General features: G+C 31.2%; 1 protein-coding gene across 1 annotated transcript in view; it reads right to left on the bottom strand.

Annotated features, from left to right (window-relative positions):
• Positions 1–20,077, bottom strand: part of LOC142334470 (uncharacterized) — a 712,180-nt gene that overhangs the window by 92,204 nt on the left and 599,899 nt on the right. Inside the window, exons 101-103 of the mRNA XM_075382526.1 lie at positions 16,229–16,396; positions 9,582–9,767; positions 7,479–7,658 (exon numbers count right to left, since the gene is read on the bottom strand). Of these exons, the coding sequence (XP_075238641.1) occupies positions 7,479–7,658; positions 9,582–9,767; positions 16,229–16,396 (534 nt within the window). The remainder of the gene's footprint in view (positions 1–7,478; positions 7,659–9,581; positions 9,768–16,228; positions 16,397–20,077) is intronic.

Below are 20,077 nucleotides of genomic sequence, written 5' to 3'. Positions count from 1 at the left end.
GATATTGACAGATGAGTTTGTGATTAAGATCTGTAGAGCCTGATCATCTCAAAGTGCCTTCTTATAGTCATTATTTAACCAAAGCACATCTGGGAACTTAAATTTTATTTGAAATCAGAGTAGATCAGCAGTGTTTAGTATTAAAATAGTAATGTATATCATATGAGTTCCTATTTAACCATTCTCATTATTACACTTCTGGTGTTTCCGAAATTTTAAAATATACCCTTTCTGTATTTATACTAGCTCATTTTCCCGCATCCTTCACCATTTTTTATATTCCCTTTACATGACCTGTATGTGACTAACAAAGGTTTGTGATTACTTTAATACTAGTGAATACTAAAAAAAAACTATTGAGCATGGATAGAGAGTAGGACTGTAAAAGGAGATATAAATGTTTTTCTTCATACTGATAAAAGAGGAAAGAGACTGCATTATTACTGAGAAAACAGAGATTTAAATCTTGCTTTTATCTCACTCCTTCAATTTTATATCCTGAATATTACAGGATATGTGAACGCTATTAAAAGTCAATCGCTGTTGGACATATAGCTGGAAATTAGGTTAAAAAAGGACAAAGATCTAATTCTGAAATATCAGAATTTAGCAGAGAAATAAAAATTAAATATATATGCTTACATGAAGAAGATTATTTATTAATAAAAATAATAAAATTTAATTATTAATTTTATTAATAAAAAAAAAAAATATATATATATATATAAATATAATAAAAAGTTGTCTTTTATTTTGGGGGGATGGATGGGTAAAAATAACATCTGATAAATATTATACTACATATACTAAATATATACTACAGTAACAATCTTGTACAACATGGTACAGATTTCCAGAAAAAACCTAAAAGAGGAACTGAATAAATGCAGTGAAAGTGCATATAAATTTTTTAATATGACATGCAAAAAATGCAAATATTATTCAAGGTTTCAAAAGAGATCGCCAGAAATAAGAGTATTAATCAATCCGAGTGTTATCCATCATCACTAAGCATAAATAAATAAATAAAAAATAATATGAAAATATATGTAGTATTAAAAACAAGGAAAATAAAATTGATAATATATACTTCAGACAATATATATATATATATATATATATATATATATATATATATATATATATATATATATATATATATATATATATATTTAAATCAATTCTTTTAATAACCACACTCCTCTGAACCAATACAAATTAATTTATATTTAGATCAACCCAAGTACAGAATAACTGAAATAGGATGACTTACCTTATTTCATTACATAAGTAGAAGTGCTTTCGTGAACCTAATTCTCATCATCAGCTTTACTTTACTTAAGTTTTTGATTTTATTAAAAGTTTTAATTTTTTTAATTTATTTGTTTATATTGACGTCATATTGTTTACATATGTAAAAATTTTTACATTTTAATTTTTTAATTTAATTTTAATTAATTAATCTTTATAATTTTTAAACAATTTTTTTTAATTTTACATCTTGTTTTGATTATAATTTTAAATTTTAATTTAAATAAAGATTTTTTAAATTTTTGCACAAGATTTTAAAGTATGATAAAGTAAATTTAAACTTATTTAAATTTTTTTAATAAAATTTAATTAGTTAAAAAATGTTTAACATAAAATATAAATAAATAAGTGATATAGTATTATGTATTGTGAGTTTACGATATTTTTTGATATATATATATATATATATATAGCAGCTGATGATGCAAATTAAGTTCGCAAAAGTTCTTCTGCTTATATAATGAAATGAGGTAAAGTCATCCTGTTTCAACTATTCGGTACTTGGGTCAATCTATTAAATATAAATTAATATATATATATATATATGTGTGTGTGTGTGTGTGTTAGACAAAGTATTACAGATATTCCTACACATTCAAAGTACAGACCTAAAAACATATCCTAACACATTTGTGTAAATTACATCTGACTGAGATAGGAATATAAACTATTCACATCAAAATTAGAGATATATAGAGATAGTAAAATTCAGACAAAACTGTAAATATTTCAGGAATTTAAACTTTTTTAAACTTTTAGCTCATCATAATCTAAAATCTCATCAATTCTATGTGCTGGTTTAAATTTATAGCAAAAAGCTGCTATATATTTTGAGACTTTTATTTCTCTAATCATTTCTAAGTTAGCTTATTTTTATATAATTCATGCATTTTTTAATTAGCTTACCCAGGAGTTCAATATCATTAGTGAAATAATTTTGTTGTCAGGCTATTGTTTTATTTTATGTTGACTTGCATTGTCCAGAATTTTGTTTTTCATTTTTTTTTTACTATACTTTACTTTTATCTTCACACTTTGATTAGAAACATGAGGGATAACTTCCTTAATTTATCTTACAGGTCAGCTCTTGTAGTGGTTTTCATGAAGATTTACCACACTTATTAGTTTCTCTTCCTACTTCTTATTCCCTTTTATTTTCTGGACTATTTCCTAGGTTGAAGTTTTCTTTTGCATTCATTCCTCTCCTTTCTTCTTAGGTACTTCTATTCATTCTGTCATGAGCTCTTACTCAAAAAGTTTAAGTTGCATATTGTCAGAGAAAAAAATTTTTAATTGAAATCTTTTTGTACAAGTTGGTATCAGAATGTTTCTGAGCTGTATACTGTTACAATATTGTAAAGGACACTGAAGGTCATTACTCTCTACTCTATTCTATCGGTTTACAAAGTGGTGTTGTATTGTGTACAAGTACCCATTTTATTTTTGTACACTTATATTATAACGCATGGTGACTGATAAATTTGAAAAATAAGCCTTTACAAAATTTTGTGAGAAAATTGCTAAATTGGATAGTATGAATTTTGGAATGCTATGTGAGACTTATAAAGGATATTTGTATGATTGATCACAGGTTTTTGAATGGCATGCTAGTTTCAAGGCCCCAGGATGTCACTTGAAAACAATGATCATTCTTGGCTTGCTTTCTCAAGCAAAACACCAAAAAATGTGGAAAATATTCATGAACTCTTCCATGTGAATCACTAATGAACAATCCATGAACTGTATGGTGTAGATGGAATTTGATCTACATAGAAATTTTAACTGAAAATTTGAATATGCATTGTGATGCTGCAAAGTTCGGCCTTTGGTTCTTACCTCAGCAACATCATGATGATTAGTGTGAGCTTCATGACATATTTAACAATGATCCTACTTTCATCCCTAGGGTTATAATCAGAGATGAATGTTGGTGTAAATCTATGAACCAGACACAAAATAACAGTCATCACAATGAAGAGACTGAAAAAGGCATGGAAGGTCAGAAGTAGAACAAAATGCATGCTCATCATGTTCTTTGAAATCAAAGGTACTATACACTAAGAATTTGTCCTGCTGATGTCATGGTGAATTCTGGTTCATACTGTTGTTTTTAAACACTTTAGAAATGTATGCCAAAAAATATCAGAGCTGTTAGAAAAACAAAATAACTGCTGTTGACCATGACAATTTAACTGCTCACAATTTTAGCAAAATTTTGAAATTTTTTGATGAAGAACAACAAAGTATGGTCATCCCTCACCATCCATACTCTCTGGATCTAGTCTCCTATAACTTTGTTTTGTTTTCCAAACTAAAGTAGAAACCAAAAAATCACTTCCTTTTACTGTAGAAGACATCAAAAAAGGCAGTGCTGGATGACCACTAAGAAAGGAATTTCACTGATAACACTTTTGAGGATTAGGAGCGATGCTGGAATCTCCCAAAATGACTTTGAAGAGGATGGTGGGAATTTGTAAAAAAGGTAAATGAATTAATTTTTTTAAGCTTGGTCCAGGAATGTTTTGTCATCCCTGCACCTATTTATGAGGTCAATTTTTCTTATTACATTACTATATTATATTTATAAACTAAGTATCATGAGAATAATTAATAAGTTAAATTTCAGTATACTATTACTTGGTTTATAATTATATTTTCCCTAATTTCTTCCATGAATTAGTAACTGAAAGTCTAGATTTTAACTTCAGAATATCTAGCAATTATTATCTCTTGTTTATTAGTTTGCTATTTTTTTCTTTATAGCTTACTGGTGGTATTGAATCTATTTATCATCTTAATTAATCATGTCTTCTTTTCTTTCTTTTTTTGGTAAGTGGTTTCTAACTATTAAGGACTTCTTATTTAATTTTTTTATTTTGTACTGTAGGGAAAAATTTATTTCATTTTTTTTCTATAGCATAGAACTAATAATTTTTAATCTTGACTACAGGGACAGAAAATATTATTTTAAAAATGGAAATTGTATACTGGATTGAAATTAATTTGTTAACAAAAGTATCATGATGGTAAAATAATTTAAAATGATGAGCTCAAAAATAACTTCTTATCTAACATTAAATTTAACTTCTCTTCTTATCACTTCAAATATAACACTTCTTATCAAATTTAATTATTTGTTTAAATTATTATGTTTTCTGGAAGACTATGTCTTCTAAACATTTTTATTGTATTTTTTTGTAATGGGACCTTTCCACATAAAAAAATTTAAATCTCAAATTTTTGTCAGTTAAATTTGTAAAACCTGAGAGTCTATTTTTAAAATCAATAATTTTATTTGTTTTCTTAATTAAACTAATTTTGTGATATTAAAACTACGCACTCAGTTGAATTTATATATATATATATATATATATATATAAATTTTTTAAAATCTGACTTCAAAACCAATTATGTTAGCTAGGCTTAAATAATTGAATTTGTAACAACCTTTCATTTGCTTTATTATAAAGTCATAACAGATAGTACTTCAAGAGCATTTATTGGATAACAGTACTACTGAAAATGGTGGAAACCAAATGTGATGTGATGATTGGTAATAAGCATGATGTACAAATCAACAGTAAATGTACTGAATGGATGGACTGACTACATTTAGTTCTCCAGCAAACTACAAAGGAACATCTATCAATTTCACTCTGCTTAGAATTACCAGTGTTATCATTGTTGTTACATATTGTAATTAGTTGGTTTATTGTAGCTCTGAAGTTGATAATTAGTTGCTGAACCAAAGTTGTTGTTGCATTTTGACAGTTAAATGGGAAGTTCGTGAAATAGTCATTAAGCCTACTTTTGAAAATTATATTGTGAATATAACAATATGGAAAAGAAACAAACAGAATCTTTTTTTGTTGGTGAGGGGAGGGGGTGAAAAACGCTTTTGCACTATCATCGCCTGGGTTAAAATAATGACAAGAGGTTTCTTCTCGGATATTAAAATATTATAATAAAATAGCAAAAATAGATATTAAAACATCAAAATAGGGTTAAAAAAATGATGAAAACTAATATAATAATAGGAATAAAATTGAAAAAGAAATATAACAATTAGGATAATACATGAAACATGAATAACAAAATAATACAACAATTTTGACGGGTTAAATCTTATTAAGTACATTAATTCTTTTTGGAAGTAATAACACCTGGTTTAGTATATTCTTGTCATTTCCTAGGATGTGCCATATGTCTCTTGTCAATTTAAATTTGTGACACAAGGCCACATAGCATATGCAGTCCACAAGGATGTGGTGCACAGTCAAGCAGCATTTGCATCGGACGCACAGTGGTGTGCTCTCCGCTGACATCAGGTGTGTGTGTGTGTGTGTGTGTGTGAGTAGCTTTGGTATCTCCTAATCGCAATTGATACAAACCACTTCTTCCTGGTGAATTTTCCTGCATGAAGAGTCTCATGGTAATATATCCTTTTATGTGTTGGAGTTTATAATTAAAGTGTTTGTTTAATGGAATTAATGATATCAGTAGTTGTAACTAGAGTGGAGAAAGACAGATGACTACAAGCATCTTTAGCAGTGGAATCCCACATGGCTATGGGATCCAGTAGAAATTCACCTGTGTATTGTGACGATTTAATTCAGTGAGTAATATGTATTTTGGCGACCATAAGATATCTGGAATACAAATCCTCTAAAGCTTGGAGAGCATTATATGAATCGCTACAGATAAAGATGTGAAAATTTTGATCTAATGATATTCAAGGCCATTTTGATGGTGTACAGTTCAGTATTGTAGATACTTGTAATACCAGATAGACCAAACACATAAGTTCTGTCATTTACAACAAAAGTGCATCCTACAGTATCATTCTGCTTCGACCCATCTGCATATACTACTGCATCTGAGTTTGTCTCTAATAGAAAATGGTAAAATGTTTGTTGAAAGATGAGAGGAGTTGTTAATATTTTATTATATATGGTGAGGTCGCAATTAAAATTAATGGGGTCAAGTCTCCACGAAGGATATGTACAGGGGTTCAGGTTGGTTTGGGAAAACCTGTACAGGTTTTCCCAACCTGTACAGGTTGGGAAAATAGATAGTGGGTCAAATTGTAGAAGATACATTAATTGAGAGACACCTATTGGTGCTGTACTACGTTGATGGTTTTCATCCTGTTGGTAATGAGAGTTTACGAAGACTGCTGTAAGAACTGGGTGATCTGGTTGTCCTTTAATATGGGCAGAATAAGATGCTAATAACTGGTGCCACTTATCCCAAAGTGATGGCTCAGTGCAAACAAATATGTGACAGGGAATTCCATGAAATAGACATTAAGCCTACTTGTGCAAATTATATTGTGAATATAACAGTATGGAAAAGAAACAAACAGAATTATCTTAAAATAAGCAGGTATGAATATAGAAAACACTGACCGGCCATTAAAGAGGATGCTTGAATTTAGTACCATATTTAGACTAAGAGAGCAGAATGGCAAAATATTTCCATCATAGTCATTTCATGACCAGGTTTATTGAATTTCCAGATTTTGATTAAAATTCTTCAGAAAAATTAAATACAATAACAAGAAAAACTGTTCCCTTAATAAATAAGAAAAGAAAGAAAGAAAGGATACACATTAATCCAAAACTTTACACAGTCAAAATAATGCCCAAACATTTTCTGATATGGTTTTTTGTATTATAATGCCAATATGCTTTATATGCCAATGTGCAATTGCACTAGATTAGTCTGAGTAGAAGAAATTTGGTACGTTTGATAAGTAGGACTTATACATAGTACTGATGTCTGTTAGATGCCAAAACTAGACTACTTAGGTACCTGATTAAGTCACAAATCACAAACATTTAACAAATACCTTAATAATAATAAGCATTTAAGCATGGATTATTACAGAAACTGAGACGTAGAGTGGTTTACCATTGTATTCTTTGGTGGTCCAAGTATACTGTTGCACATCAATATTCCAAGCTGACCAAAATAATGCAAATGTGATACGCCTTCAATCTGTTCACTACAGTGGAATCATTTGTGCCTCAGATCCTTCACAACTATTACAAAGAATGGGACAAAAGTGGAAAGCAATAAATAAATGTACCTCTCTATAGAAAAAGAATACATTACTAACATTCATTACAGAAGACAAGTCAGACACAAAGTAATTGTTTATTTACCTTGTTAAATGTTTCATCATCAAGTTGGTCAGTTAAAATAAATTTTCCTAAAACTGCTGTACATTGATAAACATCAGACATGTCTTTTGTACGTAGTCGTTTACACATATCAGTAACTTTAAGTTGAACATTTTTTGTATTCTTTTCTATTGTTTGCCATTTGTTTCCTTTTCCTCTTAACTGTAAAAAGTACATAATCAAACATATTAAAAAATTTCTGTGTTTAAGATTGTAAAAAATCTGAATTCAATGGCAAATTTCAATTGGAGTTAGCACTAGGAAAAATAATACAAGACCTGAAAACATATAAATACAAAAACTTTAGAGGATAATGATTAAAAAGATTTAATCTTATACATATATATGTATATGTACCTTCCCACAAATACATCTTATCATTCAGATAAATAATTTTTGTTTATCTGATTAATAAGTAATTACAATTCTTTGCTCTGTAGTGTGTTTGCTTGCTTTGATTGTATAAAAATCGGATACACTGTAATGCTTCCATAATCAGAAACTGCACATTTACATTTATACTTACTGCTTCACATGTCATAATTACCCTATCATTAATTGAAGCAAACAGCTTAGAAAATGCAGCAGGGATTGAATTTCCTTCAAAATCAGTACCATTGTACCAAATTGTATCCTAAGAATGCTCAGTTGACTGCTTAGAGTTATGTAACTCCAAAAATCTTTAAGATTGCTTTTATTGTATATGACTATTTCGCTCTGAAGTAGTTTTTTATGGTGAATCTTATTTCCTTAAAACTTTTGTCATATCAAGAGAACTTATGCTTATGAACAAATTTAAATACTTATGAAGGTGAATCAAAAATTACTGACACTTTCACCATAACACACCTTCAAGGTTGTCATACTGCCTTCTGTGCAAGACTGCTTAGAGTTGATACAACTGTGGTCACGTGTGTGAAATTTGATCCCAATTGCATCATTTGCCTTTCAGTTGTTACAGTATAAACATGTTTGCTTCTCTAGCAGTTTACACCAAAGAACAATGAGCAGTGATCTGATTTTTCTAGTCGGAGGGTGTGAAAGGGGTTGAAGAAGCTTATCGTAGACTTTTATTACAACATGGGGATAGTGCTTTATCATGTAAAACGTTTTTTTTCAGGACTGAGAAGTTTAAAAGCGGCTGGATGATTATGATGCAAGAAGAGGGAGTAGAACACCCATCAACCTTCACCATGGATGACAAGATTTAGCAAGCTGGAGAGATGGTTCTGACAAATAGGCAATTTACTTCAATGAGGTAGTGTCTTCTTTGAACATCAGTTATGATTTGATTGCCCATCTAATCATCCACAATGAGCTGGGCTTCCATAAATGGTGTGCAATGAGTACCAAGATGCACACGGCTGACTATGTAGAAAAATGATGTACTTGTTGAACCCCTACCTTTGGGTAAATAAATTGTACAACGAAAAGTGTAAATAATTTTTAATTCACCTTCATATCTTTCCTCTTAATGTTGCAGATGATTTCATTAGTATACCAAAATAAAATTGCATTGCATCAATAGGCAATAAGCAGTAGGTTATGCAGTTTCAATCAAGCAAATGTGATTTGATGATTTAATGTTAGGATAGATGAAACAGATGCCTTTAAAGGGATTTTAATGAAATTTTCCCTGATCATGATGTTGCTGATTTTATTCTGGGGGTGACAGATCTTTCAATTTCAACTGATTGTTTATGTGGATTTAATTGGCCACAGGAGAATCTTATGTCAGAAATTTTGTAAGACATGCGATTTACATAGTGAGAGACTGAAGAATAGCCTTCCTTTCCTCATAGACCTGCATTCCTTGTCATTATTATTTTGTACAGGTATCCTTGTGACTGCTGGAGCAAAGAATATATAGGGTGATTTAATTCCTGGAAATAGATCTATTCATATTTAGATTTTATATTCCTGGCAAATAGCCAGGAATGACTAAAACAATCCAGGAATACAATCTGTTATGGGCTTTACCCATCATCTTTTTTTAGGTAAAATATTTGAATATAAACTGTTACTGAACTAATGAAATGGAAATTACTATGCTTGTAAAAATAATTCATTGAAATAATTTCTTACATAATTGAAAGTTTTAGTGTCTATCCGATCAGTAACAGACAACTTCTGCAAGGATAAAATACATTCACTGTATGTGTTAGATGAATCATTAGCTAAATTAAGTGAATCACAGAATGTCGTTGCAGTTATCCGAGCTCCTCTTGAATCAATTACAATATCACTCCAAGTAGTTGGTTTTGTCATCAACTAAAAATTAATAAATTAATTTGTAGAATATGTAATGATAACATAAGTATTTATTAAAATCAAATATTAATAGGACAAAATAATATTTACATTTTCATAAATAATAAAAATCATAAATCACTTTCTAAACAACAGGAAGGTTTCTTCAAAATATCTTTTCAAGATCTATTATCCAGCCCTCTATCTCAGTGGTATTGTATCTGATGCTGATGATAATATCATTCATTTCTTATATGGTCATCAAACCCACTTAAATGGAGTCAAATAGTCTACTTGATCAGTGTTTGATAACTCAAATTCAGTATTTAGTATCGTCCTGGAATAGTCGCTTTGGTATTGGAGTGACAGGTAGATGGGAAAAATTGTGCAGGTGGACAAGGTTTGGAATATGTAAAAAAAATTATTTGAGATGTAGGATGTAGGGGGTTTACTGAAATAAAATGACTGGCACTGAATAGGGAATCTTGGAGAGCTGCATCCAACCAGTCAAATGACTGAAGAAAAAAAGATTAGTATATTGTTGTTTTATAAAATTTATCTTTTTTTATAAATTTCATATTTTTTAAATGTGATGCTTTTTGCATGTTACAATTGTAAATTTTAACACTTATTCATTGTATATATCATGAAATTAACTCAATACAAAAACGCTACATTTCTTTTGAATTTATTGTTCAGGTAACCTTACAATTTAAGAACATATTCATTCTTTCTGATAAGAATTTATAGTAACCTAAAAACATTCCCATTGTAGATATACGGTGCATTAAATTATATATTCAAGTTTACTGTGCGGTAACCACACTTGTAAAATATGTGTGCTCCTATTCCAAATGTTAATTTCTTTTGTAAACACACACACATGCATGTGTGTGTGTTTACAAACACATACAGTTACCCCATATTTTTTTTGGAAGGCAAGAAATTAATTTTGTAGTATGTGAAAAAATATCATTCGAATCTAGAGCCTTCTAGACAATATGTAAAAACAAAAGTAACTCCTTTACATAGTAAAAAATATATTGGTTCATGATAGAAAAGGAGTATTTGCTTTTCAGGATAAAAAATTCAGATAAAACGTGTAAAAAATACACCAAGAACCCTCATTTTCACTAACACCAGAACCAATTTTAAAAACCAACGTTGAAGCTACATGTAATAGAAAACAAAAAGTTTAAGTTTTTATTGTAAACAATAGCATTGAAACATTGCAATAAGGTTTCAGTCTGGAGCATATCTATTTCATTATAAATAGATTACAACAATGTAAGAAGAAATGGAAAAAACTGCATCAAACATGAAGAAATAAAATATTGTATTAAGTTAAACTTACAATAAAAATTTAGTCACAAAAACCTCAAATGTACAATATTGTAATAAAAACTAAATTCTTCTAATTTCCCTGATAAAAAAAAAAAAAGATTGTACCTTGCTCCAACCCTCCATCAAAATACCCATATCAGATGGGAACTTTCCACCTTGCTTGCAGATCTATAGGCATTACAGTGAACATGTTAAAATATGGATGTTGTATACCCAATGTCATAAATTCATCACGTATCAACAGATAAATGATGAAAAATTCATAAGTATTAAAATTTGATTTGAGCATTATATAAACAACACTGCTTTCACAGCCCAATTTAGTTTTTATTTACTTTACAGAAGTTTCAAAGATAGCATAAATTAATTTGTCATCCTATTCATTAAATATTCTTTATTGAAAAAAATGAAATAAAAAATATTAAACATACTTCCCACATCTGTTTATAGTTAGTCATTTGGCTAAACCTACAGAGGACATAAAATGATCCAACATTTGTTTTGGCAATCATTGTTTAGGTTAATTAATGTGTTTTATGTTGGAAGAAGCAACACCACCTCATGAATATTAGTTTCTTCTCTTTCTGAGTGCGCTGTTTGTGTATCATTCCAAGATGGTTGATGAAGGAAGAACTGACGGTTAAACAGCACATAAAGACTGTGTTGTTTTTTAGTGAAATGGAAAGTGTGGTGCTAACACAAAAACGGTTTTGTGCACATTTTCAAACACAATGGTTGCCATCATTTAAAACAATACATAGCCTTTACAAAAAATTAATAGTGATGGTTCAGTATTTGACAGTAAACGCAAATGGCTTGCCGATGTTCATTCTTTGCAGAATGTCGAAGCTTACAGAGCAGCATTGCTGAGTAGCCTGGGCAAATCAACAAAAAAAACAGCAGCATAACTTGGGATTTATAAGCAATCTGTGCAGTGAATTTTAAATACTGATTTGAATTTGTATCCGTACAAAATAACAGTGTTGCCTAATTTAATGGTTGACAACAAACATCAAAGAATAGCATTCGCTGAACGGGCTGAGAACCAAGATGTGTTATTGAACAATATTTGATTTTCAAATGAGGCACATTTTCACCTAGACAGGGTTGTTATAAAACAAAATGTGCATATTTGGGCTTCTGAAAATCTACATGTACTTTATGAAAACATGCATCATACTCAAGAATTACAGTATGGGCCGCTATCTCAAGTTACAGGGTAACAGGGCCACTATTTTTTGAATAGACAGTGAGCAGTGAACATTATCTAAATATGCTGCATAATAATTTTCTTCCTCAGCTTCTTGCAAAAGGGTTTCATTTAGAAATCTAGTGGTTCATGTAGGGTGGAGCCAGACCACACACAACTAATGTTTTAGACTTTTTGCATGAAGTTTTTAATGTGAAAGTCATTTCAAACCAATTTCCTAATTGTTTTATGTGTGGACAGAACTGGTCCCCAAACAGTCCTAATTTGAATCCATTGGTTATTTTCTTTGGGGATTTCTACAGGAAAAGATTTTCCCTAAACATCCTCATACAGTGATGGAACTGTGAGAGCTGATCATCGAGGCGTACAATGAGATAACCAAAGATACGTGTCGTTGAGTAATAAACAACATAGGAGTTTATGTTGAAAAAGTTGCTAGACATGATGGTGGTCATATTAAAGATGTGATAAGCAGAACATAATCTCCAGGTATGTAGTAAACACATTGTATTTTACTTTTCTGTATTGCAATTCAAATAAATATTTTTTAACAAAACCAAGTGTTTGATCATTTGTTTTGTCACCACCTGTACATTTTAAATTAACTTTTGAAAGTTATTAAAGAATGAAAGTTATAAGAATTTTCTTCAGGTTTTCTTTTGTATAATTAGTCTTAAAAACATTTTCAAAGCTTATCAACCCACCTTATTTCAACATTTATTTGAAGCACTGTAATTATAATGTCTCTCTCTTTCTAACTTTTAAATTTTTGCAGATTTTACAAAAAAAATCACACTTTAAACAAATGCATGTTTCTTTTTATTCCTAAATCTACATTTACTCAAAACATTTCCAAGATTACATTTCCAAGAAACTCTCATTGTGCTGGTATGTTTGAAATGTCTTTCTTGTTCATTTGTCCTTTATTTACTGTATGTTAGTGGAAATTCTTCAAATTCTGATTTATGAAATCTTTCCATGAATGTTCTTTCATCCTTCACTAAACTGTTTACCATAATTTCCTACATTATTACAATCATTACAGTTTTTTATTAAATCTAATTTCAAATATTGTAATGAAAACTAAACACACATGCTTGGTTTATTTAGGAATTTTATTACTCACATAATTCACAATTACTGGGGAAAGCATTTGAGTTGAGTATGTTATTTGCAGATTTAGATAAGAATAGGACAAGGAAGAGAATCTCTGTTTAAGTATATCATCCTATAAGGCCTTTTGTTGATTTAATTATTTTCAGTCTACAAATTAGAACTACTAATTTAAGTAGACCCAAAATTTGACTTACAACTCAGATCCTAAAACTGGAGGAAAGGATATGCCAAAGATCAAGTTCATCTTTTGTTGAAGCTTCTCAGGTTCTATGAAAAAATGTTTCATTATGCTCTTGACATAATCTACAAATGTGATTTTCTTTGTAAAATCCCTTAGATGAGCCTTGAACATATCACATCCAGTTAGAAAACTAAATAACTCTCCCAAGACTTTGCCTTTTTGGTGTCAGTAGAGAATTAAAAGGTCTATTAAATTCCTGATATAACTTCATTAAAGTTGAATTTTTTCAGTTTCTCTTTATTCCTCAGAAACCCAGTAATCACCTGCTATTCTTTTTTTGGGTGAAAAACGCTTTCATGTCATTACGTGGGTTAAAATAATAAGAGATTTCTACTAGGATATTAAAATATTAGCAATATAAAAACTACGATGAAAACTAAGATAATAATACGAGTAAAATTGAAACGGTAAAAGAAACGCAACAATTAGGATAATACTTGAAATGTGAATAACAAAATAATATCAAAATTTTGACAAGTTAAATCTTATTAAGTATATTAATTTTTTCCAGAACCTGCTGTTCTGGTAGTTTCTTACGTTTGTGCCTGAATTTCTTAGCACACAACAAACAAGAGCTCTGAATATAGATACAAGGGTTATTTTTTTTCAAGGTCCAATCGATCACGAAATTAAAACCACAGTGAAAATAAAAATTTTTCTATTTGTAACAAGTACTTACATAGTTACGCTATTTCTCTACATAGTCACCACTCCGATTTAGACATTTGTCGTAGCGTGGTACCAACTTTCCAATACCCTCGTCATAAAACGGAGCCGCCTGTGTTTTCAGCCATGTTTTTATGCTGGTCTGCAGCTCGATGTCTGTGCCAAAATGTTGTCCTCCTAGCCAGCGTTTCATGTGAGCAAAGAGGTGAAAATCGGATGGAGCCAAGTCCAGGCTGTATGGTGAGTGATCACACACTTCCCAATAAAAATGCTGCAGGAGCTTCTCTGTTACAGCTGCAGTGTGCGGCCGAGGATTGTCATGGAGAAAGATAATGCATAATGACAACATTCCTCTCCGCTTATTCTGAATTGCCCTTCGTAGACGTTGAAGAATCATGCAGTATGAAGCTGCAGTGATGGTCGTGCCACGTTCCATGAATTCCACCAAGAGAACTCCATTCCGGTCCCAGAACACTGTAACTTTCTGTTGGATAAGGTTCACTTGAACTTCTTTGGTTTACTGGGAGAACAAGAAAGCATCCACTCTTTGGATTGCTCTTTTGTTTCTTCAGTTTCGAAATGGACCCATGTCTCGTCCCCTGTGACAATTTTGTTCAAAAAATCTTCTCCTTCATTGTGGTAGCGCTGGAAAAGCGTTAGGGAGGCGTCCATTCTCATTGTTTTGTGATAGTCAGACAGCATCTTGGGAACCCATCTCGCACACAGTTTGCAGTACTGAAGTCTCTCACTCACAATGGTATAGAGAGCTGACCTAGAAATTTCAGGAAACAAATCGCTCAATACAGAAATTGTGAACCGACAATTTTCTTGAATTGCCTCATCCACTTGCTCAATGAGATCATCGGTTGACTCTCGCTTCCTTCCCTGACCGCCTGCATCATGAACATCTGTACGTCCTGCTTTAAAGTTCCTGCACCATTGTCGCACTTTGCTGTTACTCAATGAAGTTTCACCATACACATTACTTATTTGTCGATGAATTTCAGCTGCATTACACCCCTCAGCCTGAAGAAATCGAATTACTGCACCCTTTTCACACTTGGCGGGAGATGCTATTGTTGTAGACATGTTTACGTGCTAGCTGCGTGTTCAGATCTAAACAAAGTGACGCGACGGGATTGAAGGCCATACTAGAGACACTGCGCAACACATATGCGCTAAGGTTCATCTGATTTTTGTGCGGGTTTTTATTTTGCGACCGATCGGACCTTGAAAAAAAAATAACCCTGGTATATAGATATCTGTATTTGGTAAGAGACCCATAAATAGCGTTTAGCTAAAATATCTGTTAGGATATTTTAGCTAAATGTGTAATCAATATTCGTTTGCTTTCATATGTAGATAAATCATAAATCTCTTCCTTCATAATTGTTAATATTAATATCATCTTTTAAAATAATAGTAGTTACAAAAAAATTATTTATTTACTTATTTTTCAGGCTAACTGCCCAATTACAGCTGCTGATGAGAGATGTATTTTTAATGTGAGAAAAATTCCAAGTCTTACTGAAGTATGAACCAAGAACCTACTGGATGAAAGGCAGACCTGCTACCATTTTGCCACAGAGGTTGGAAATAACGGTGGGAAATGGTATAAGGTTTTTTAATAAGTGCTACTTACACTGTTAAATATTCTTATATGTCATTTATGATAATCCCCAAATGGTTGTACTATAATTAATTGTTCTGTCATACAAAATTATTATTGTTAGCAAAGTGCAAAAATATTGAACAATTCATTGAATATTTTATTAGTTTGTAATATTATAGATTACATTTTTTGAGTAAAGTAAAATATTTGGATTTTTTAAATATACTAACATCATCTTTGTAATTTTTTTTTAATATCTGCTGCATAAATCACAAATAAAAGATAATATTTACCAATTTTACCGTATCGGCATCAATCTGTTCTTGCAAACTAAGCTTACGCAGTTCAAAAATGCACTGTTGATTTTCTTCCCTCAGTTGTTTACACCAGTCGACAGCTTTTGGGTAAGTTTCACGAACACTTTTTTGTATTTCATTCCATGATTTTAGTTTTGCTGCAAGCTGGAATAATATAAAAATAGTTAAATGTAACAATGAAGAAAAAATAATGCATTTAAAATAGGAAATATTGATGTACAGAAACAACATATTTATGAAAGAATGATATTATGAGTCTTATTCAGTAAGTAAACTGACAGAGGAGGACCTAGCTTGTCTTTTTTATTACGTGGAGCTCAACAAAATTAGTAAGAGCCCTGAGCTTTGCAGTTATTAGTTGACTGCAATCAACGTAAATATTGTTTTACACCTACCTCTGTAAGTATGGATGTGGTATTATCAGATTAAACCTTAGACGAACAGCATGAAGTTAATAATTTTTTTTTAGTTTGAAGGTGTAAAACCTGTTGATATTTTCTGCTCAATGAGTGCTCAGTATGGTGTGAATTGCATGAACAAGGCAAGTTTTTACATATGGGTAGAACATTTTATAACAGTTGAAGAAATGTATTGATGAAGTACATTGCAGTGGCCAGTAGAAGTATCAACATAAATTTTGAAAGTGTCTTTAACAAATAGTTCTCAATGAGTTACTGTAAAAAAATAATGCAGAAGTACAGAGTTAGTGTTGGTTCAGTGTAAAAGTTTATTATCCATGGCTTGAAATTTTATAAGAAATGTACTCTTGGGTACATTAAATCTCTTGAGTAAATTACACAAAACATCAAATCTCAAGTTTGCATATAACTGAAATTTTGATTTCATTTTAGGGTGAGACATTTAATATAGGTTATGATTTAGTATGACAGCTTACTGTCGAGCAGAAACCATCATAACTGAAAGATCTTTTGAACAGGTGAACAAACAAATTAGTTTTTAAAGTAAATAATTGAATGGGTTATCATTATCACAATCAACAAAAAAAAGCATTACAAAAACTGTTACCAACGATAATTTTATATAAAATTTCTGAAAATGTGTAATCAACTTGCCATAAATAGTCACAAATAAATTTTGTAAGCTTGGCAGATAGAAACAGAAACATTAACGAATTGTGAACAGCCCCCACAAACAAAGAATAAATCAAATCACAGTGGGTGAAAAAGTCCATTTATCAGAAAAATAAATACAGTATCAGTAGTAGTATGTATAGCACAGCCATTCTAGCAAGGCAATTTTTACTTCACTTATAGCCAAGAGTGGATATATATCTACTCCACTACACAAGTGCCTTGCTATAACTGCTTGGCTTTACATTCATAAACAGGGGAGGTGGTAATTTTTGGAATAAGATCACTCATGTATATTAACAACAAAACTGAATACTTTGGAACAAGGAATACATTTTGTCTATGAAGCTGTCAGTTAGCTTCAAGCTCTTGAGTGCATCATAATTTATTTTCCAGCAGCATTTCATTAACAATGTTGATCGATAATTTTGCTGATTTTAAGGGGAGATTAATGATTTGTTTTTTAAATGGAAAACTATTTATCAAATTCAATTCATCAATGGCAAAATTTATGGAGAAGGTGTAATGAATGAGGCAAATGTGTTAAAGTGGTATTGATTATTCAAAAAAGAAAGAACAAATGTGCATGATAAAGAAAAATCTGGATGCCCATTTGTCATCATGGAAGAATTGAAAATTGTTGTTTAGGATTGGGAAAAAGGCACACTGAAATCAATAGAGGAATTTACCAATAAACTCAAAGATTTAGTCAACCACCTTAAACAAATCAAAGAATTGGCTCCAATAAAACCCCTTAAAAAGCATCAATGGTGGAACGCGAATGCGATGAAACAGTGAAGAAAAGACATCAAGCATGGCTGTTACACCAATGTCAAAAATCAGAAACATCCTTCCAAAATCTAGTAAAACAAAGAAAAGAAACCACCCCAACCCTAAGGAAAATAAAAAGATAACATAAAGGTACACTGAAATCAATAGAGGAATTTACCACAACGCAGGCAAGACTACCACAAAACCTTCAAAAAACAACACAAAAAGTATGTACTCCCAACCCTACTAATGAAGGCTGAAAACCATAATCTGGCTCATAATAATAAAGACAATGCAGAAATCCTAGCTAAATATTTCAACAAACTCCTAAATTGTGAAAAACTGACAGAATTTCTAAACTTCGACACCAGAACCCCCAATAACAACACCACCAGAAAACATTAACCCTCCAACAATAAAAGAAGTCTACCAAGCACTTGTGAGATGAAGAATTACAAAACAGCAGGAGAAGATCAGATCTTTGTAGAGTTCTGGAATATTGCAGGAAAATTAGCAAAAAAATCACCTTTCATCAACAGCTTATCAGGATCTGGATCAAAAAACACCTATCAGAACACTGGACAACAGCCATCATCCACCCGCATAAAAAAAAAAAAAGCGGACAAAACTGACCCTAATAATTATACAGGAACCTCACAACATACAAAATTCTTTTAAGGATCATTCTGAACAGGATCGGTTTACAACTCAATAAAGAACTAGGAGAATAACAGAGAGGTTTCAGACCAAGGAGGTGCTGTCCAGAGCAGATTATAAGCCTCAAGCTAATAATGGATTACAACAGATAAATAAGCAGAGACATGGTGATAATATATTTACACTTCAAGAAAGCATATATCTGCATCCACTCAGAATCCCTACTAAAAATTCTATGATTCTTCAGACTAGAACCCAAATTAATAAACATTATAAAACTGACCCTCACTTATACTAAGTCAAAAGTGAAATTCAGAGGCTAACTCTCAGAAACCATTTGAGATCAAAAGACTGTGCCAAGATGATGGATTCTCACCACTACTATTCAGTTGCGCTCTGGGAGTGGCTCAAAAAATATAGCCATTTTGGCTCAAAAAAAATAAAAATAGGCCCAAAAATCAAAATAAACTGCTTTGGTTTTGCCGACGACTAGGCACTGCTGGAAAACAACATCGACAAAGCTAAAACACAGAACTTCAAAACATTGCAAATAAAATTGGCTTCAAAATATCATTCAAAAAGACAGAAATTATATACTCCAAAAACCAACAAAATTAAAAGAAGTAAACATAAATGGTAATGAAGTCAAAATAACAAATAAACAAATAACAACAAATAACAACCTAAACAAAAAAACCTCAATCCAAACAAGAACAAAAAACTTTTTATACCACAAAAATTAAGCTGGTACACCTTCAGTAAAAATTGTCTATCTATAAATGCAAAACTAAGACTACAACTCAGTTGTAAAACCCAAAGCCACGTATGCAGCAGAAACGCTCTTCTACCTGAAAGTACCAGAAAGAGGGACAGTGATGGATTGTGCCTAACAAAACTGTGTACAAAGAGTTAGAACCTATCATCACTGATACCATGCATAAGAGGAGACTAGGATTGCAAGATTTGAGACTTCTAAAACAGCTGGTACAGTACAATCTCTTGACTCAAAAAACACCAAGACAGAATACAGATGGATCAGAGAAATAAGAGAGGATCTGAAGAAAATTGGCCTATACTAGAAGTCACTACAGATAAGATAAAATTAAATGAAAAATCAAGGACAAAAACACTTGCTTCACACTTACAAGAAAGAAACTCACAACATAAACATTTTCAACACCAGAAAGGGTACAGAGATTGTAACATATAAAAAAGAGGATACTAGGCCTGAGTAGGTAGATCCTTAGTAGACAGAAAGTATATATCTCTTAATATTCTAAGATATCAGGAGAGGTGTGCTCTAAAA

The sequence above is a fragment of the Lycorma delicatula genome, chromosome 1, assembly GCF_047948215.1.
Source record: "Lycorma delicatula isolate Av1 chromosome 1, ASM4794821v1, whole genome shotgun sequence".
Classification (NCBI taxonomy): domain Eukaryota; kingdom Metazoa; phylum Arthropoda; class Insecta; order Hemiptera; family Fulgoridae; genus Lycorma; species Lycorma delicatula.
The sequence above is the reverse complement of the archived record's forward strand: the minus strand, read 5'-3'. Positions and strand labels throughout refer to the sequence as shown.